Raw genomic sequence first — 19,712 nt, forward strand, 5'->3', positions numbered from 1 at the left:
CTTCTTCTGCCTTCATTTAACATGCCTTCCAGCTTCCTCCATGTTGCAGCAAATTGCATGATTTCATTGTTTTTAACAGCTGTGTAGTATTCCACTGTGTATATAACACATCTCATGATTCATTTATGTGTCATTGGACATCTAGGCTGATTCCAAATCTTAGCTATTATACTAAGTGCTGCAATGACTCATGGTGTGCACATGTTCTTTTGAATAAACGTTTTTCTGTCCTGGGTCATAAAGGAGCTCAATTCTTAGTTTACTGAGTAAACTCCATATTGTTTTCCATAGGGGTTGGACCAGATATTCCCACCAGCAATGAATGAGGGTTTCTATTTCACCACATCCCCACCAACAGAGATTACTGCCAGTATTTTATACCTGTTTCACTCTCGCTGGTGTGAAATAATATCTCATTGTTGCCTTGATTTGGATTTCCCTAATAAAAAGTGATGATGAGCATTTTTTATGTGCCTGTTGGCCATCCCTTGGTCTTCCTCAGAGAAGTGCCTATTCATTTCTTCTGCCCAATTTTTGATGGGGATATTGGGGGGGGAGGGGGGCGGGAGGTGTTGATCTTTGTAAGTACTTTACAGATCCTGGATATCAATCCTTTATCTGATGTGTTGAGTGCAAATATTTCCTCCCACTCACTTAACTGTCCTCCAGTTTTACCTCATGTTTCTTTTGCCACACAGAAACTTTTAAGTCTGATGTTGTCCCATTTGTTTAGTTTCCATTCTGTAGTTTTAACCAATGACATGGTATTGTTGAAGATTCCTCTGAGGTCTACATTTAGAAATGCTATTTTTAAGTTACAGAGATGAAAATGTCTTTCAGTCTCCTTTCGTCGTGATGATATACATCCTCACCTCCTGAGACCATTTTCCCATAGGTCTCCAGCATGAGGTCCCAGTACTGCTCCTTCTGAGTGGAGTCCAGGTTCCTCCACTGTTCCTGAAAAACAGACAATGCCAAAATTCAGTGAAGGTTTATGAGCCCTGCCAATAAGAAAGCAGAAGAGAATACGCCTTAGGTCTTCAGATGATAATAAGATTATTACTATTATTATTATTATTATTATTATGATGATGATAATAAGATCTTCAGATAATAAGAGGTGGATCAAGGAAAAAGGCAAAGGAAAAATTTTATAATTATTAATAGCACTATTTTTTATCCTAACTGGAAAACAGTTTTTGAGTTCTGGATTTTTTTTTTTTTAAGGTGCATCTATCTAAGAGTGGAGAACATAGAGAAGACAGAAAGACAGAAGCTTTTTCTGCACTATCTTTTTCCTTAAGTCTTTCTGTACTTCTAGTTGAGGTCTTTGAAGAATGTTTGATATTTCAAGTATTTAATTAAAATCTCAAGACTCAAGAAGAAAACCAAAGAAATTAAAAGGTAACGTTTCAGAAACATGACAATTAGCACAGAGGTTGGAAGAACAATGAAGTCAAATGATTTAAATCTCACCCTTAAATATGGATTAGTGGATTCGGAGCCCAGCTGCTGCCAACAAACTCAGAACCTCCCAATAGTTCTGAAGTAGAGTTCAACCATTTTCCTCCCAGTACCCTACAGGCTCCTTAATTATCCTCAAAATTTCCCCCTCCAGATTCTATGAAATTGTAGACTAGGAAATAAGAATGCTATCTAATTAGAGTCAATGTCCATAAATGCTCAGAGTAGCTATAACAGTACTAACAGCACATTCAGTCAGACTTACTGGGTTTCAAGTCTCAGCTCTGTCATTTCCAAGCTCTCTGATCTTTAGCGATCTATCCAACATTCCTTGAGCCTCAGTCTCCACTAACGATAGTACTGAACTCAAACAACTGTTGGGAGGAATAATAGTTTCTTGCCCACACGGCAAAGCCTGGCAAGCTACCCGTGACGTATTCAATATGCCAAACACAGTAACAAGTGTCACAATGGAGACATTACTGGGCCCGCTCGAGCAAATTGAATCCATATTTAAGGGTGAGATTTAAATCATTTAAATGATTGGAGGACAGTGACAGTGACAGGGATATGTTTTTATAGCACTCTATACTTTCCCATTTATAGCACTCATCACACTTCAGTAAAACTAGTATGAATGTATACACATAAATGTTTTATTAACAGCTGTCTCTACTAGCTTGGAAGTGACATGAACAAAGGATTCTATTGTACTCTTATAGTCTCTAAGTCCCTGAACCCCGGACATAGCAGACACTCAGTATGTACTATGTGAATAGAATCAAGTCCTTTGCAGAGGAGTCTTCAGTAAATGGTACACATAATGTTACCGCAGTTTCAGAGATGAGGTTCAAAGCTAAAGGACACACCTTGCATGTAGAGGGCCCAAGTTCAACCCTTGACACCACAAAATACATATTCCTTTAATATGTAGTGATATGACACTCAGTCTTTTAGGCTTACCCCATGGGTTTACAGAGAGAAAGTATTCTGTATATTTTCAGGAACCCTAAAGTTGAGGTCATATATACTGTCACAAATAATCAAGCCATAAAGAACAGAAAATGGAGAATAATGAAAACCACTTCCTTTGATACACAGTACACTCTGTACAGAACCATTCTTTGCCCTAAGTCCATTCTGCCCACAGAACATCAAGGTCAAAAAAAAAAAAGGAATATCAATGTCTGTAAAGAAAGAAAAAGTCACTTCAAAATCATTCATTAGGGGCTGGAAAGACAGTCCAAGGATTAAGGCTCTAGCCTTCACCCTCCACCCCAACTCAGACACTGACACCACACAAGGTATCCTGAGCACAGAGCCAGGAGTAACCCTAAGCATGGCCAGGTGTGGGCCCCAAAGTATACATATAAGTATTTGTCTTTCTGGTCACAGCTACATAGATACGACCCATTTCTATGTCTCTGAGTCCTAAAAATCATAAGATTCCTAATGCCCAGAGCAGCTTCTACCAGCAGCTGCCACAAAAATTAATATATTGAGTTACAGGACACAAAAATGAGCCACATCTTAAGTACTACAGATATTGTTTGTAATTACCATAAAAAAATGAAAAGGAAAGTGTGAAGGTTTTAAGAAGGCAAGAAAAAAAAAGTGATGACTGGTCTGAAAGTTAAGCCCCTGCAAATAGCACCTTCTAAGAAGATACAAGTGAGAAGGACTATCAAGATACATGAAAAGAGAAACACCAAACAAAAGAATGATGAAGAGATCCCACAGGGAGTCCAGAGAGGAGGAATGCCAAGCTACAGTACTTAAGCCAACAGCAATCAAACAAAAATGGGGGAAAAAAAAAGCAGGAAAGATGGGAAATTCCTCTCTGCCCCAATGTTAGTACCCACAGAGAAATGAAGTATTAAAAGTTGCTGAAAAGGTAAGGAGAAAGAAGAAAGCATGGAAAAGGATCATTATTAAAGGCTGTTATTCTGGCAATGGCTTTATACAGGGGGGAGGGGGAAACCTAAAGAGGAGGCATCATGAGGCATGGGTTTATAATTTGAAAAAGCAGGCTGTAACACACGTTGAACTAAAAGCCACCTGATGCTGCCAATACTTGCTGCAGTAAAAACTCCATGGTCTCCACTACACACAACTTTATTTGATGCAATCATCAAAATCACTGTGACTGAAGTGAATGTGAGCAAGTTAGGCCTTGTCACAAAGGCAGGCAAAGTCACATAGGAAAGCCATGTCCTACTTACAAACAGTACTGAAAACTAGGGGTGCACAAATGCAGTTAGTGTTGGTGGACTGACAGCAGTTTCATTTAAACTCCTCAAACTAAATACAGACCACTCAGGAAAGCCACCACTCATGATGTTTCTGGGGGAAGGGGGAGCTCAGAAAGAGAAGGGAACACCAAATAAAGGGTGTTGGGAGGATCAGCCCACGATGGGAGAGCATGCTGAGGGTAGACTGTCGACCAAGCATGATTGCCACTCAATGCCTCTTTTGCAGACCATGGCACTCAAAAGGAGAGAGAGGGAAATGCCCTGCCACAGAGGCAGGGTGGGATGGGGGCTGGGGGGGGAGGGGATGCTGGGATCCGTGGTGGTGGGAAATGCGCACTGGTGGAGGGATGGGTGTTTGATCATTGTATAATCGAAACCCAAGCACAAAAATGTGTAAGTCTACAACTGTACCTCATGGTGCCTCACTATTAAAAAATAAATTTAAAAAAAAATTTTTAAAAATCATGAAGAAAATTATACACTCTGTTGCAGAGATCATTTTAAATTGGCCCAGATTTGTCTGTTTTGGGTTTTTGGACCACACCTGGTGGTGCTCAGGCTTAGCTCCCATTAGGCTCAAGGGACCCTATGTGGTACCCGAGGTTGAACCTGAGTCAGCCATGTGCAAAACGTGTCCCCGACATGCTATACCACTGCTTCAGCTCCCAAATGGTCCAGCTTTAACAAAATATATACTTATCTACATTTTAACGACCAAATTATACCTACATTAAATTTCAATGTAATTTATTTTCAAAGTTTGAATTGTTAGCTTATTTTGTAAGTCTTCTGTGAGTGAAGTTGCCTTTAAAACCTCTTAAAAAGAATAAGCCTGATCACATATTGCTGGAATGTACACAGGTGCTCAGTCTTCCTGGTCAGAATACATAGATCCTTTCCTAGAAGTTGGCAGAGAAAACCGTAAATGGCTTCTAGGTCTGCCTGTTTCAGGGGCAAAATTTAACAGTACAAGTCAAATAAGAATACAGCCACCAGAATCCCCAAGAGCTGCTATCAGATCTTTCAAATTCCAAAAATGAGGGGCTATGGTGGAGCCAGAAGGTCAACCCATACCCGTGGGGCGAGTGCATAAGCAACCTGATGGTGCCTTCAGGCTTCCTGATATCCCAAAATTGCCACTGTGTCCTTGGCCAGACCCCAACAAAGTTTATCAAGAATTTAAATGGTCAAAAGATAGGTATGTGGGAGCCATGCTCACAAATCACCTCCGGCTCAGCTATACAAGCTCATTTGTTGGCCTTATTTCAGAGACCTATAAATAAATCTAGAAAGAAATCAAAAGTCGCAGTTAATCTCGGACCCGCACATGGCTGAACAAACCAGGATAAATCAGAGGGGGGCGAGTTGGCCTTGGGACCACCCAAGCAAAGCCCCCGGCAGCCTCTTGCTTCCACAATCCAAAATCACCACCATACCCCAGGTCTGACTCAACCGTCTCAGAATGACCTCACCAAGATAGAATCTGCTAAAATTTGGGTACGTGAATTTTGTGACTGAAATCTCCAGGCTTTCTCAGGGTCAGGATGGTCTAACTCCCCCCACCTCCCTGTACTTCCAGAAGCCTCGGCAGTCACATCCACATCCCAAAGTGACCGCCCAATTGAAAAGCTACTCCAGCCTTACCACCCCAATAAAAATACTGAATGCCCTGAACAAACACGATGACCAATTAGTACCTGTGTTGCAAACCATAATGCACAAAAGGAATTGGAGAGAGAGAGCAAGAAGAAAAGTGCCTCCCATAGAGGGAGGCTGAGGATGGTGGGGTTGGGTGTTGGAGGATGGTGTTAAGAAAACAGGGGATATTGGCATTGGTAGATGTACACTGGTGGAGGGATGGGTCTGGATCATTGTATGGCTGAAACTCAATTATAAACAGTTTTTGAATGGTCTATCTCATGGATATTCAATTAAAAAAATTTAGAAATAAAAAAAAATAATGTGCAGTTCACGCCCAATTCAACCAGCTTTATCAATGGCTGAATAAATAGCTTGCTACACTAAAAAAAAAAAAAAATGCAAAAAAGAATGCCCCAGGAGTATCCAAACAATATACAGCTCCAGCGAAAAGCCACAACTTTACTCGAAGAACAGCCAAGAAGGTGAAAATACTTAAATGAAACTCTCTATTTTATAAGCAAGATACCACTTACAGTTACCTAGAACGCCATCTCATTTTAATGAGAATTTTTAAAAGTCTATCTTCCTATAATAAAAGAAAGTATAAGACTTGATGAAAAAAATCTAGATTTTGTGTGTAAATAGCACCATCATGTGTGTTTTTGCGACATTGCCACAAGTGATTTGTACAACTGTACTGTATTTGTTTTCCAAAGTTGAAAACAGTAATTATGTGAGTACATACAAACACATACAGATATGTGAAGCTGTCAATAATAAATAATGATGCTAATAAGCATTTAATTCTTTAACTTTAAATTGTAAATAGGTCATATTTAATGTGGCTATGTGAGTTAATATTCAACTTTTATAAGCTAAAATACATTAGTAAATAACAGATAACCTTCCAATGTAAATACTGCAATAAATTGTACAAACTCACTACAGAAACAATAATAATTCTTCAAAAATGCTTGATATGTTTCAAATACCTACACCTTTTTTGACACTGAGTAATCCTCCACCTAACAATTTTGATTCTGAGTGCCCTTAAACGTTAAGTATTCCCTTGTATTATTAAAAACATGAATTTCTCCCCATTCCTCTCCCCGAGATTAAACTGTAAAGTTGGTATTTTGATTTCTAAATCTTTGATCTTGGAAAGCTAAAGTTCAGACATGATCTTTAGCACCATAATGAATACCACCAAATAACTAAATAACTTCCTATCCTCACCTTTTCTTCAGAGGATCTCACAAGAGAATATTGAGTAGAAGAGATTTGAGACAATGTTTTGATGAAAGTTTGTAGCACTGCACTGTAGCTCTGTCCTCCCACTGTTCATGGATTTGCTCCGGGCCCAGTAATGTCTCCATTGTGAGACCTGTTGTTACTGTGTTTGGCATATCGAATACATCACCGGGAGCTTGCCAGGCTTTGCCATGTGGGCGAGATACTCTTGGTAGCTTGCCGGACTCTCTGAGAGGGGCGGAGAAATCAAACCTTGTTTGGGTCTGCTGGGTCAGCCGCGTGCAAGGCAAACACCCTACCCGCTGTGCTTTCACTCCAACCCATATATATCACTGTATCTCTGTCATCCCGTTGGTCCTCGAATTACTCAAGCAGGCGCCAGTGATGCCTCTATTCATCCCAGCACTAAGATTTTAGCAGTCTCTTCTTACTCATCTTTTCCCAACGATTGGAGGCTCTTTCAGGGTCAGGGGAATGAGACCTATTGTGGTTACTGTGTTTGGCATGTCAAATATGCCATGGGGAGATTGCCAGGCTCTGCCTATGAGAGCAAGATACTCTCAGTAGCTTGCTGGGATCTCTGAGAGGCATAAATGGGTAGGAAGCATCTTATAATGTGTCACGCAAGCAGCCTGGAGCATGGCAGTGGTTAGGCAGTGGAGGTCGGCTGCTGGGCTGGGTCCCTTGGGGTGGGGAAGGCTCTCACCTGCCCCACAGCCTGGCGTGGAGTGCTGAAACTTTGTAAGTTATTGAAAAACTTTATTTTTACCAAAGGTAAATTTTTAGTGTAGTTAACTACATAATCAAGAAACAAGTCTGTCTGAAGCTAAGGAAACCGAACCACAGGCAAAAGAATTGGACTAGTATTTTAAATCATACATAAAAATAAACTGGAATTGGATTAAAGTCTTGAATATAAGACTGAAACCATAAAAATCCTAGAAGAAATATTTGGTGCTAGGCTCCTTGACAAGGTCTTCGCAATAATGTTTTTGGATTTCACAGCAAAAGCAAAAGTAAACAAAGAAAAATTCAGTGGGACTACATCAAAATAAGGTCTTCTATAAAGCAAAGGAAACCACTAACAGAATGAAAAAAGCAACCTACTAAATAGAAAATATTTTTACAACATATAAACGACAAAGGATTCATACCCAAAATATATAATGAGGAGCCAGAGAGAAAACACAGGGGTTAAGGCACGTATATAAATCTGACTCAGATCAATACCCAACATCACATGGACCCTAAGCATCACCAATGTGCCTTGGAAGCTCCTGAGTACCACCAGCGTGACCCAGGTGATGCCTGGCACCACACACTTGGGCCCGTGCATGCTATGAACCACCAACCAGATGAGCCAGGAACCACCAGGAGGGGTCCCTGGCACCTCAGTACTTCAAAGAGCATCCCCTCAAAAAACAAAAATCACAAACAAAACATATAAAGAACTGTTAGAACTCAATACCAAAAAATTTTAAGCATTTTAATTTAAAAAGTGGCATAAATAGACCTGTTACCAAATAAAACACACAACTTGCCTACATGTATACAAAATACACAACATCATTAATCATTAGGGAAATACAGATCAAAAACACAAAAAGATTTCACCTCACAATCGAATAGCTATTTTAGAAAGAGAGAGAGAGCAAGCAAGAAATATAAGAGAAATACAAAGCGCTGGCAAGGATGTGGAAAAAAGGAACCCTGGTGTTCTATTGTTGGGAATGGAAACTGGTGTAACCATGATGGAAAAAGAGTATGGAGATTTCTAAAAAAAAAATAGATAAATAATTTCTAAAAACAAACAAAAAAAACACATGATGGAACAATTTTGGGTATTCATTTAAAGAAAATAAAAACGCTAAACAAGTCATATAAAAGTCCATGTTCACTAAAGCATAATTTAAAATAGCCATGATGTGAAAGCAACCTATATGTAATAGATGAATAAAGGAACTGAGATAACTATCACTGATATTGATATTCACACAATATATGGGGTTGTGGTTTTTTTTTGTTTTTGTTTTTGTTTTTTTTTTTGCTTTTTGGGTCACACCCGGTGATGCACAGGGTTACTGCTGGCTCGTGCACTCAGGAATTACTCCTGGCGGTGCTCAAGGGACCATATGGGATGCTGGGAAACAAACCTGGGTCGGCCACGTGCAAACACTCTACCCGCTATGGCCCTAGCCTCTAAATGAGTATTATTTAACCATAAAAAAATAAGAAAATCTTGCTACTGCAGCAGAACAGAGCTGGAGAGCACTGAAATGTCAAACAAAATGCAAATACTATATAATCCCACTTACATGTGAAATCTTTAAAAATAAAAGTTCTTCATATCTTGGGGCCGGAGCAATAGTACAGCTGGCAGGATTTTTGCCTTGCACACGGTCAACCCAGGTTCGGACCCCGGCATCCCATACGGTCGACCGAGTGCCGCCAGGAGTGATTCCTGAATGCAAAGCCAGGACTAAGCCCTGAGCATCACCAGTGTGACCCAAAAAGCCAAAAAAAAAAAAAAGTTCTTCATATCTCAATGGCCATATAGAACCCTACAGCCAGTATCATACTCAACTGTGAAAAATTGAAAATTTTTTCACTGAGATCAGGCAGAAGACAAGGCTGTCCACTGTCACTACTTCTACTCAACATGTTTTTGGAAGTCCTCACTGCAGTAATCAAACAAGTAGAAGGTACCAAAGGGATCCAAATTGAAAATGAAGGAGTCAAAGCATCACAATTAGCAGGATACTATACACTGAAAACCTTAAAGACTCAACAAAAAAATCTCCTGGAAACAATAAATCAAGACAGTAAGTTAGCAGGTTACAAAATTAACACAAAAATATTGGTGGCATTCCTGTAACTGAATAATGAACTAGGAGGAAAAGAAATTTAAAAGACTATCCCTTTCAAAATAGTATTCCCAAATATCATATTCTAAAGTAAGGACTATATGGTGGGAGGCGAGTGGGAGAACAAATTTTCGGGTTACTGGGGACTTAAAAGTACTAGCTGCATCCCCCCTCTCAGAGGATAGAGAGATAGATTTTTTAGGGTTCTGGGAAGAATCCTAGCCATACCCCCCCCCCCGAGATGGGACAGATTCTGGGCCTCCCCAGGCTTTTCCAGTGTATCTCGTGCCAGACTAAATGGGCCGAGACATTTATGAACTTGATTCAGCATCTCTCCCACAGAACGGGGGACCCGGAAGACTATTTCCAGAGACCAACTCCAGGCCTGCGTTAAAGTAGTTTATGAAATAAACCCATGGTTCCCAGATGAAGGGACTCTAGAGACAAAGAGTTGGAAAGAAGTTAAGAAAAGTGTCTACCTGGAATATAAAAAAAGGGACTAAAATCCCCATGGAATTCTGGGTTATATGGGAGGTTGTTAATTTATATAGAATTAACAAGTACAGTTGAGGAAGAAGAGGATATTAGGGAATATTAACCCCTCAGCTCCTACCATACCTAGTCCCAAAAGAGACGCAGCATGTTTCCAGTAGAAACATGCTCTCAAAGGAAAAATATTTCTGATGCTGTTGAATTAATGTTCCCTATAGAGAGATCCTCCTGCCCTTCTATATGACTCCACTTCCAGTGCTCAGATGAAAGTGATGCGGATTATGAGTCTGCTGCCACTTCCTCAGATTCTGAGTCCGAGAATGGCTCGGTAGAGAAGGCTTCCCGCTTTCCAGCCAACTGGCCTCCAGACGTGCTCCCAATTGCCCAGTCCAGCTGCAGGAGAAGAAGCCTCCAGCTATCAAGGCTTAAGAATGGATTCATTAATGAGTCAGAAAGAGGAGGATAGACATAGAAAGATTGCATTCATCTGGGGAACATAAAGTAACAAAATAGGAGACTAACACCCAAGAATAGCTGAGATAAGTACCAGGAGGATTACTCCATGGCTCTGAGGACAGCCGCACACGCTAGGGGAAAAGGCAGCTCAGATAGAGAAGGGAGCACCAAATAAAGGGTGTTGGGAGGTTCCTCTCAGGATGGGAAATGCATGATGAGACTATAGTCCGAACAAGATTGCCACTCAATATCTCTTTTGCAAACCACAGCACTCAAAAGGAAAGAGATAACAAAAGGGAATGCCCTGCCACAGTAGGATGGGGAGAAGGGGGGCGGGAGGGATACTGGGATTGGTGGTGGTGGAGAATGGGCACTGGTGGAGGGATGGGTATTCGATCATTGTATAACTGAAACCCAAGCACAAAAATCTGTAAGTCTACAACTGTACCTCATGGTGTTTCACTAATAAAAATTTAAGAAAAAAAAAAAAGAATGAATTCACTCAGCCACTTCAAAAAGGCCTGTGCCCCGTACAAACCAACATCTCTGTACTGTAAGGAATACCCTATAAGATGGTGTAAAAGTGCCTGTTGGGTACCCCAAGATTTTCATGTGATCACTAAAATGTGCTTAAGCCTTCTCAGTACATGCAATGAAGGATGTGCTTCAGTGATGAGGCTAAGGCAAAACTTCATGATTTAGGTCATGCTGGATGAAAATTTTCAGGGATTAAATTGATTTATGAGATGTTAATATGTGCAGGGAAATGGCACAACCCAGAAAGGCAAGTCACCTTGCCTCGTGCTGTTTTTGCTCATGTCCGTGAGGCAGCCCTGTGTGCTTGGGAAGAGACTGATGCAGATGCTAAATTTAAGGGAAGCTATACAAAAAATGTTCAGAGGGCCTCAGAACCATATGCAGACTTTATGGGAAGGTTGATGAATATAACTGATAGGCAGGTTAAGTGTAAAGTGACTCAGCAAAATCTGTGGAAAACAACTGGCTTTTGAAAATGCTAGTGAGGGGGATGGAGCAATAGCACAGCAGGTAGGGTGTTTGAGTGCAGCCGACCTGGGTTTGATTCCCAGCATCCCATGTGGTCCCCCAAGCACCACCAGGATTAACTCCTGAGTGCAAAGCCAGGAGTAATCGCTGTGCATCACCGGTGTGACCCAAAAAGAAAAAAAAAAAGAAAACGCTGAAAAGAAAATGCTAACATGGCTTTTCAGGCTATTCTGCACCCTGTTAAGGAAAAAGAGGACATAATGGGGTACTTGAGGGTGTGTCAGAATGTTGGTTCTGTTAAACATCAGGTGCAGATGAAGGCTGTTGAGACCTATGCAATATAGAGACAAGCTCAGAAAAAATGTTTCAATTGTGGGAAATTTCCTCACTTTTGAAAGGATTGCAGGGAACGTCCTGCTTCTTCAAAAGGACCACCCAGACCCTGGCCCCAGTGTAAGGGGGGAACCACTGGGCCAGAGACTGCTGTGCCAGATTTGGTGTTATGGGTAACCCAATCTCAGGAAGCCAACACAGGGGTCAATCTCAGGCCCCTTTATGCCAGGGGACACTCCGGACTGCAGCCCTTCTTCCCAATATGGTGTTCCGGAGCACCAGTCAGTAGATTCGCTGCAGCCAGCCAAGGCAGGGAGCACAGCCTTGGATATTCCCCGCCCTGACACAGTTACTATAACTCCTTCCCAGTGTCCCTACAGATTAAATTCTGGTGTCAAGTGACCAATTCCATGGGGCACTGTGGGCCTACTCTTAGGGAGAAGCAGTCTGACTATTAAGGGAATTACTGTTCATACTGGGGTCACTGATTCTGATTATATCAGTGAAATAGTTATTATAGTGCCAACTGTTCAGACATTTGATAAGGGAGAGCACATTGCTCACCTTCTCTTACTTCCTTTTGTTATGCACAGTCAATGCACTCCCTAGGATGGGAGGTTTCAGCAGCACTAAATCCTTTGATAGCCTATGTCACCCCCTATTAGGGAGGGCAACAGCCCACCTGTGACTCTTGAGATCCATGGAAAGAAATGTAAGGGAATGAGTGACTCGGAGCTAACGCCTCTATCATCTCTACCCAATACTGGCCCCGTAACTGGGTCATGCAGGCAGTACCCTACAGTCTGCATGGAGTTGGCATGATGCCTTCTTCCTCTGTCTGGCAGAGTGCCAGACAGTTCAAACGTATTGGCCCCGAGGGCGTTACAGCCACTGTCCAGCCCTACATAGCACCCAATGCCTCTGAACATACGGGGACAAGATTTACTTGAGCAATGGCAAGCGGAGTTTAGAATTCCCACTCTGCCTCCCCCTGCAGCCTCTGATTCTGAGGTCACCCCTTTTTAATAGGGGACACTGCGGCTTTACGCCCACCTCTCCACAGTCAGTGGACATGTAGAATGTTAAAAACGAAAAAAAAAAAAAGGAGGTATTCCCCCACTTAAATGTATTAGGGACTCTCCTCATAGGTGGAAAAGCCTATGCTTATATTTTAACAGGTGACAAACCGTTCTAGGTCCCCTGGAATTTCTCATCTGGAGCTGAGTTCAGCCCCCAGAGCGTCAGAGACCCCTCAACTTCCCAAACTCCACCTAGCCAAACCGACTCCAGCTGGAAGTCACAAGGAAATCAGAGGAGGAGTCGTCATCAGAGGACCTGCAGAAAAAGTTCTCTAGCTTCTTCACAAGACTGCTCCACCATTCCTGATGATTTGTTAGACTCCTGATTGAATCTCTCCTGAGACTCATTGCTGGGACCACTACTGCTGCTGTTGCAGAAACAGGTGCTCTTCAAAACTCACTGAGACAAACCTCATCTAGACGCATGATTTCACCAAAATGTGGCAAAATGACTCACCACCAGGAGTATAGGCTACTTTCAACCATGATGCTGAGCAATGATTGAACATTTTATAACAAAACACTGCTCTGGGTTCAGGCGTGTGTTGAAATTTCAATGTTTTCTACTTCAAGAAATAAAAGATGACACTAGAAAATGGAGACACATCCCCTGCTCGTGGATAGGGAGGATTAACATTATCAAAATGGCAATACTGCCCAAAGTACTATACAAATTTAATGCGGTCCCTATCAGGATACTCAAGACATTTTTCAAAGAAACAGACAAAACACTCCTGAAATTCGTATGGAGTAATAAACCCCCACGAATAGCTAAAGCAATTCTTGGGAAAAAGAAGATGAGTGGCATCACCTTCCCCAACTTAAAACTGTACTACAAAGCAGTAGTAATTAAAACAGCATGGTATTGGACTAGAAACAGACCAGCAGACCAATGGGACAGAGTTGAATATTCTGTCACAGACCCCCAAATACATGACCACTTAATCTTTGACAAAGGAGCAAGAAATGTGAAGTGAAACAAGGAAAGCCTCTTCAACAAGTGGTGCTGAAAAAACTGAAAAAACTGCTGAAAAAACCTGCAAAAAAAATAAACTCTGACCTCTGTCTACTGCCAGGTACAAAAGTCAGATCAAAGTGGATTCCTCCGCCCCTCTCGGAGAGCCTGGCAAGCTACCAGAGTATTCGATATGCCAAACACAGTAACAACAAAGTCTCCAATGGAGACGTTACTGGGCCCGCTCGAGCAAATCGACGATCAACGGGAGGGCCTTTACCTTTACCTTTACCTTTACCTTTAATGTCAGACATGAATCCATAAGGTACACAGAGGAAAATGTAGGCAGAACTCTCCATGACATTGAAGCTAGAAGCATGTTTAAGGACGAAACACCACTGACCATGCAAGTGGAAGCAAACATAAACAAATGGGAGTACATCAAATTAAGAAACTTCTGCACTTCAAAAGAAACAGTGACCAAAATACAGAAAGAGCCCACAGAAGGGGAAAGAATATTTACCCAATACCCATCTGATAAGGGATTAATATCCAGGACACACAAGACACTAGTAGAACTGTGCAAGAAAAAAACCTCCAACTCCATCAAAAAATGGGGAGAAGAAATGAACAGAAGTTTCCTCAAAAAAAGAAATACAAATGGCCAAAAGGCACATGAAAAAATGCTATATATCACTAGTCATCAGGGAGATGCAAATCAAAACCACAATGCGATATCATCTCATACCACAGAGACTGGCCCACATCCAAAAGAACAAAAGCAACCAGTGCTGGCATAGATGCGGGGAAAAAGGGATGCTCTTTCACTGTTGGTGGGAATGCCCACTAGTCCAGCCTTTCTGGAAAAGAATATGGACAGCCCTTCAAAAACTAGAAATTAAGCTTCCATATGACCTCGCAATACCACTACTGGGATGCAAAAAAGCACAGTAGAAATGACATCTGTACCTATATATTCATTACAGCACTGTTCAAAATAGCTAAAATCTGGAAAGAACCCAAGTGCCCGAGAACAGATGACTCATTAAAGAAACTTTGGTACATCTACACAATGGAATACTATGCAACTGTTAGGAGAGATGAAGTCATGAAATTTGCTTATAAGTGGATAGACATAGAGAGTATCATGCGAAGTGAAATAAGTCAGAAAGGGAGGGACAGATATAGAAGGACTGCACTCATTTGTGGAGTATAAAAGAACATAACATGAGACTGACACCCAAGAACAGCAGAAACAGGAGTATTGTTCCATAGCTGGAAGCCTGGCTCATGAGCGGAGGGGAGAAGGCAGCTGGAGTAGAGAAGGAATCACTAAGAAATTGATGGCTGGAGGAATCGGTCGGGATGAGAAATGTGTGCTGAAAGTAGATAATGGACCATACATGATAACCTCTCAGTGTCTGTATTGCAAAATCATAATGCCCAAAAGTAGAGAGAGAGTATGGGGAATACTGTCTGCCATGGAAGCAGGGGGAGGGTGGGGAAGGGAGGGTATACTGGAGAGATTGGTGGTGGGAGTGTGGACTGGTGGAGGGATGGGTGTTTGATCACTGTGTGATTGCAACCCAACATGAAAGCTTGTATCTATCTCATAGTGATTCAATAAAATTTTTTTAAAAAAAGAAGAAATTTCAATGTTTTGTGTTTTGCAAACAGAAAAGGGGGAGATGTTGGATAACACTGGTTTGTCCTTGCTCCTCCAGCAAGGAGCTTAGGTTTATTGAGTTACTCCCGCAACAGTGCCCTGAGACACACCCAGTTCCATCAAGCACTAATAATCCTATATTTCTTTTCTCTTTCCTTTATGTCTTTTGCATGGCTTATTTAGAAATGTCCTTTTTGTATAGACACAGGAAGACAGTTCATGCTATACTATGTAACATGGGAGTTAATTGACTCCAAAATAATATTTACTCCTGGGCATCTGTATTTACTTGACTTAAGCTTCAGCTACCCTAAGTTTCTGGCATTCCAAGAGCAGGGTTCCAACGAGAGACTGGATGGACCCAGGGCAAGCTGTGAGCTACCCTGGCGTCGAAAGGAGACAAGCTAAGCACCCAAGTATAATAAGTTAAGTGCACAGTCATAGAACAAACTTTGTGATGACCCAAAAAGAAGTAACTGAACAAGGACCCTGCTGGGGTTAGGAAAGACTAACCTGGCCTGAGTACTACAGTCTGGGATATCTAGTGAGATGTCCCCAGGAAGAGCCAACCTTTAAGCTTAATATATCTCTTACTGTGTTCAAACAAAATGACAGTGCTAGAAATAGAAGTAGAAGTAAATAGAAATAGAAGTAAATTCACTATGATTGGTTAAATGGATTACTAGCTGAGGAAAGGAGAAAAGTGACACACTCTTAATGGAATCCGGCTCTTGAGCAGATCTCCTAGTAATCTGAAGTGCTGAACCCCTCAGATGAGATATTGTCCTTGAGTTAATCTCCTAAAGGAGAGGCTTTACCTCTGTTTGTGTTATGACAATGTTCAACCCCACCTTTGTGCACCCCCACCCTTCATGATTCCTATAACTATGCTATAAGGGGCAAGAGGGGACTAGTTTATGAGAACCGAGACTTTGAAGACTTTGGGGCTTTGGGAACTAGAAGGAGGACTAGATGATGACGATGACTGGAAGGAAAGGACTTTAAGGTCTGTGAGGAGACTAGGGATGATGGAACTATGATGACTGGGACTACGACCATAACCAACTATGATTGTGCGTTAAGGGGGAAATGGAACTATGCAGGGAGGAGAGAGAAATAAACCGACTACTGACCAGCCTGGGGCCCGGGCCCAAATCCTCCGTTCCCCCAGTCCTTCATCCATCCGTCGCATGGGCTGGCCAGGTGAACAGCTCTCAGCCACTGCCTGTTCAAGTCCCCCACATGCCCACGTGCCCACGCACCTTTCCTTGAAAACTCAGATATATGGTCACCAGATCAAGAAAGAATGGAGTGGGAAGTCAGGTGAGAGGGGGTCAATCTAATAGTAAGAATGTTTAATAGAATTAATGTTTAATTCAGTGAGGCACAAATTAAAGTATAAATAAAAAGTCCTAAAATGTATATACTATTGTAATCCAACAGCAAAGGAATAAAATTTTAATTAACATACATAGTATCTTTGTGGGCTAGAGCGATAGCACAGCAGGTAGGGTGTTTGCCTTGCACAACCACAAGACAGTGCAACAGTGCAGTTCTACATAATATCTACATAATATCCCTGCATTTTTGTTCATAGATACAAAGGACAGATTGGTTATTGCCAGAGACAGGAAATGTGTGGAGGTGAAAAGGTCAAAGGAGAGCCAGAAGGTATAAACTGGAAGTTACAAAGTCAGTCCTGAAGGTGCAAGGTATAACCTGTTCGGTATAGTTCACAATGCTGCTGTACTGCATATTTGAGAGTTATAAGAGAGAACTCAAAGTTCTCATCACACAAGTATTTTGTAACTATTTAGGGTGACAGATATTAACTGAACTCAATGTGATGATCATTTAATATTATACACAAATCATGCTGTGTACCTAAAATTAATGTTATCTTATAGTCTAGCAGACCTCAACAAAAGTAATTATTACCTTCATATGTGGTAGTATATCCTGATAGCTATTTTAAAAATAAGATTTTTTTTTGTTATGGCTGCCTAACCACCACCAACCACGCTTCAAGCCACTTTCCACAGAACCCAGAGAATGCGGAACTTCGTGACCTTGGACTCTGGACTCAGTGGACCCAGAACAGAGATCCTCTGGCTGCTTCTCCCAGTCTCCAGTGACTCAGGGATCACACCCACAGGCCACACCCTACTGGACCCAGATAATCTCATCGGCTACCCTCCAGAACTCGGGATGCTCGCCCCAGATGGGAGTATAAAATGAGGCTCCCAGAACCTTGCTACTGAACCGCGTGCCAGGCTGTGGGGCGGGTGAGAGCCCTCCCCACAACAAGGGACCCAGCCCCAGGAGCCGACCTCCACTATCCAACCACTGCCACGCTCCAGGCCGCTTTCCAAATCTAGAGTATCCCGCCCGCACCAACAGAGCCTCGAAAGCTCCCTGTGGCATATTCGATATGCCAAATACAGTAATAACAGCAGGTGTCATTCCCGTGACCCTGAAAGCCTCCAATCATTGGGAAAAGAAGAGTAAGAAGAGGCTGCTAAAATCTCAGGGCTGAGAAGAATAGAGACGTTACTGCCACCCGCCCGAGTAATTCAACTATCAACGAAATTGACAGTGATACAGTGATACAGTGATACAGTGAAGTGGAGTTTTACGGAAACTAGATTTAACTTCCTGCATGAAACAACTGAAATGGGCAATATGTGTTTTAAAAAACAGTTAGTAGACATTGCACATTTGGCAGAGCAGAACAGAAATTTTTATTAAGTACTTAACAAATTAAGTGAGTGCTACAAAACCTACACTTGTCAAGAGAGTATCCAGGAAACAGTAAAGGGAGGGAGAACCCTGGCAGAACCAGGCAGACCCCAAGTTAAGCAGAAGGAGTTGATTCTGGAAAACTTAGGGCAGTTAGAGTTAGCTGGAAAGAAGACCAGAATAGGGAAACTGCATAAAAAAGAGAGCCAGATATCTACAATGGTTACTCTTCAAATCCAGAAAAGATATTCTTCCCCCCCCAATAAAAGAGAAGGAATAATCCCCAGAAGTTTACAGTGCTAGAAATACTTCATATTTCAAGCAGGCAGAGTGGAGAAGCTAATACATTAAGGAGTTTTACACAGAGTATGCAGAAATTTTTAATTTAATTTATTTTTAATTTTTCATTTAATTTAAACACAGAGTGTGCAGAAAGGTATTTTCAACCCCTTCTCACCTGCAAATTGGCACTGTTCTTATGAATCAGCACTCCTGAAAAGCTACTACCTTAAGCTCAGTAGGGGGATCAGTGTGGTCGCTGTTGAACCAGCACTATCTCTAGATTTGGCAACAGTCCACTGGCTCGTGCCTGAAAACTGCTTCTCTAAATTAAAGGCTTCTCTGGAGCCACATACAAGATGTCCACTAATTAACTTCATCTTAGAACAAAGTTCAAGAACAGAATTCATATAAGGATGCAAAAATCCAATAGGTATAAAGTAAAATTCACAATGTTTTAACACCTAAGCAAAGGTTACAGAGCATATAAAGTTGCATGAAAACATCATGCATGAAACCATCATAAAATCAATTCAGTAGGGAGTGTACAGCTGGTAGGGCACTTGCTTTGCACACAGTCAACCTGGGTCCTATTCCCGCATCCCATGTTGTCCCCCAAGGCACCGCCAGGGAGTGCAGGAGGGGTGCAGATTCCTGAGTGCAAAGACTAGAGTAAACCCTGAGCAGCAACGGGAATGGTCCCCCCAAACACACACACACACACACACACACACACACAAAAAAAAACACCAAAATGTTTCAGAGACTGTTCATGGAGCAAAGGAGGACAGAACCCCTCTGGGGCAGATTCAGTGATGATCACAGTGCACCTTACTGCCAAACACACACACACTCTTGCAGAGAATATTGGCTCACTCTTAGCCTGTTACCTTTCCCTCTCTACTTTTCCCCGGGCCAATCCTCTTCAAGGTTAATGCTGAAGTTAGAACAACTTGCTTAAGACATACATGACAGTTTCTAATTGTGAGAGAGGATAGCCCCTCTCTATTCCATTTGTGAGAATACTTCCCCTGTCAATATTTTTGACTACTGACACACTTCAAGCCTCATGTATCGGACAACAGGAGCAGGGAACCCAGCTCACCTGAGGAGTTGCTTGGAGAAGTGAGGTTCCAAAGTCTTGGTCCCTAATGAGCCTTTCACCAGGCTGAGCGGGAAGCTGAGGAGCAGTCACCACTTAGGAGAGATACAGGACGTTAGCAGAATCCAGTTATC

General features: G+C 41.9%; 1 protein-coding gene across 1 annotated transcript in view; it reads right to left on the reverse strand.

The window, feature by feature from the left end:
* Positions 1–19,712, reverse strand: part of ZNF18 (zinc finger protein 18) — a 43,782-nt gene that overhangs the window by 14,755 nt on the left and 9,315 nt on the right. The window contains exons 4-5 of the mRNA XM_056117834.1: positions 19,582–19,673; positions 873–957 (exon numbers count right to left, since the gene is read on the reverse strand). Coding sequence (XP_055973809.1) covers positions 873–957; positions 19,582–19,673 — 177 coding nt within the window. The remainder of the gene's footprint in view (positions 1–872; positions 958–19,581; positions 19,674–19,712) is intronic.

The sequence above is a fragment of the Sorex fumeus genome, unplaced genomic scaffold (genome assembly GCF_029834395.1).
Source record: "Sorex fumeus unplaced genomic scaffold, SorFum_2.1 ptg000036l, whole genome shotgun sequence".
Taxonomy (NCBI): domain Eukaryota; kingdom Metazoa; phylum Chordata; class Mammalia; order Eulipotyphla; family Soricidae; genus Sorex; species Sorex fumeus.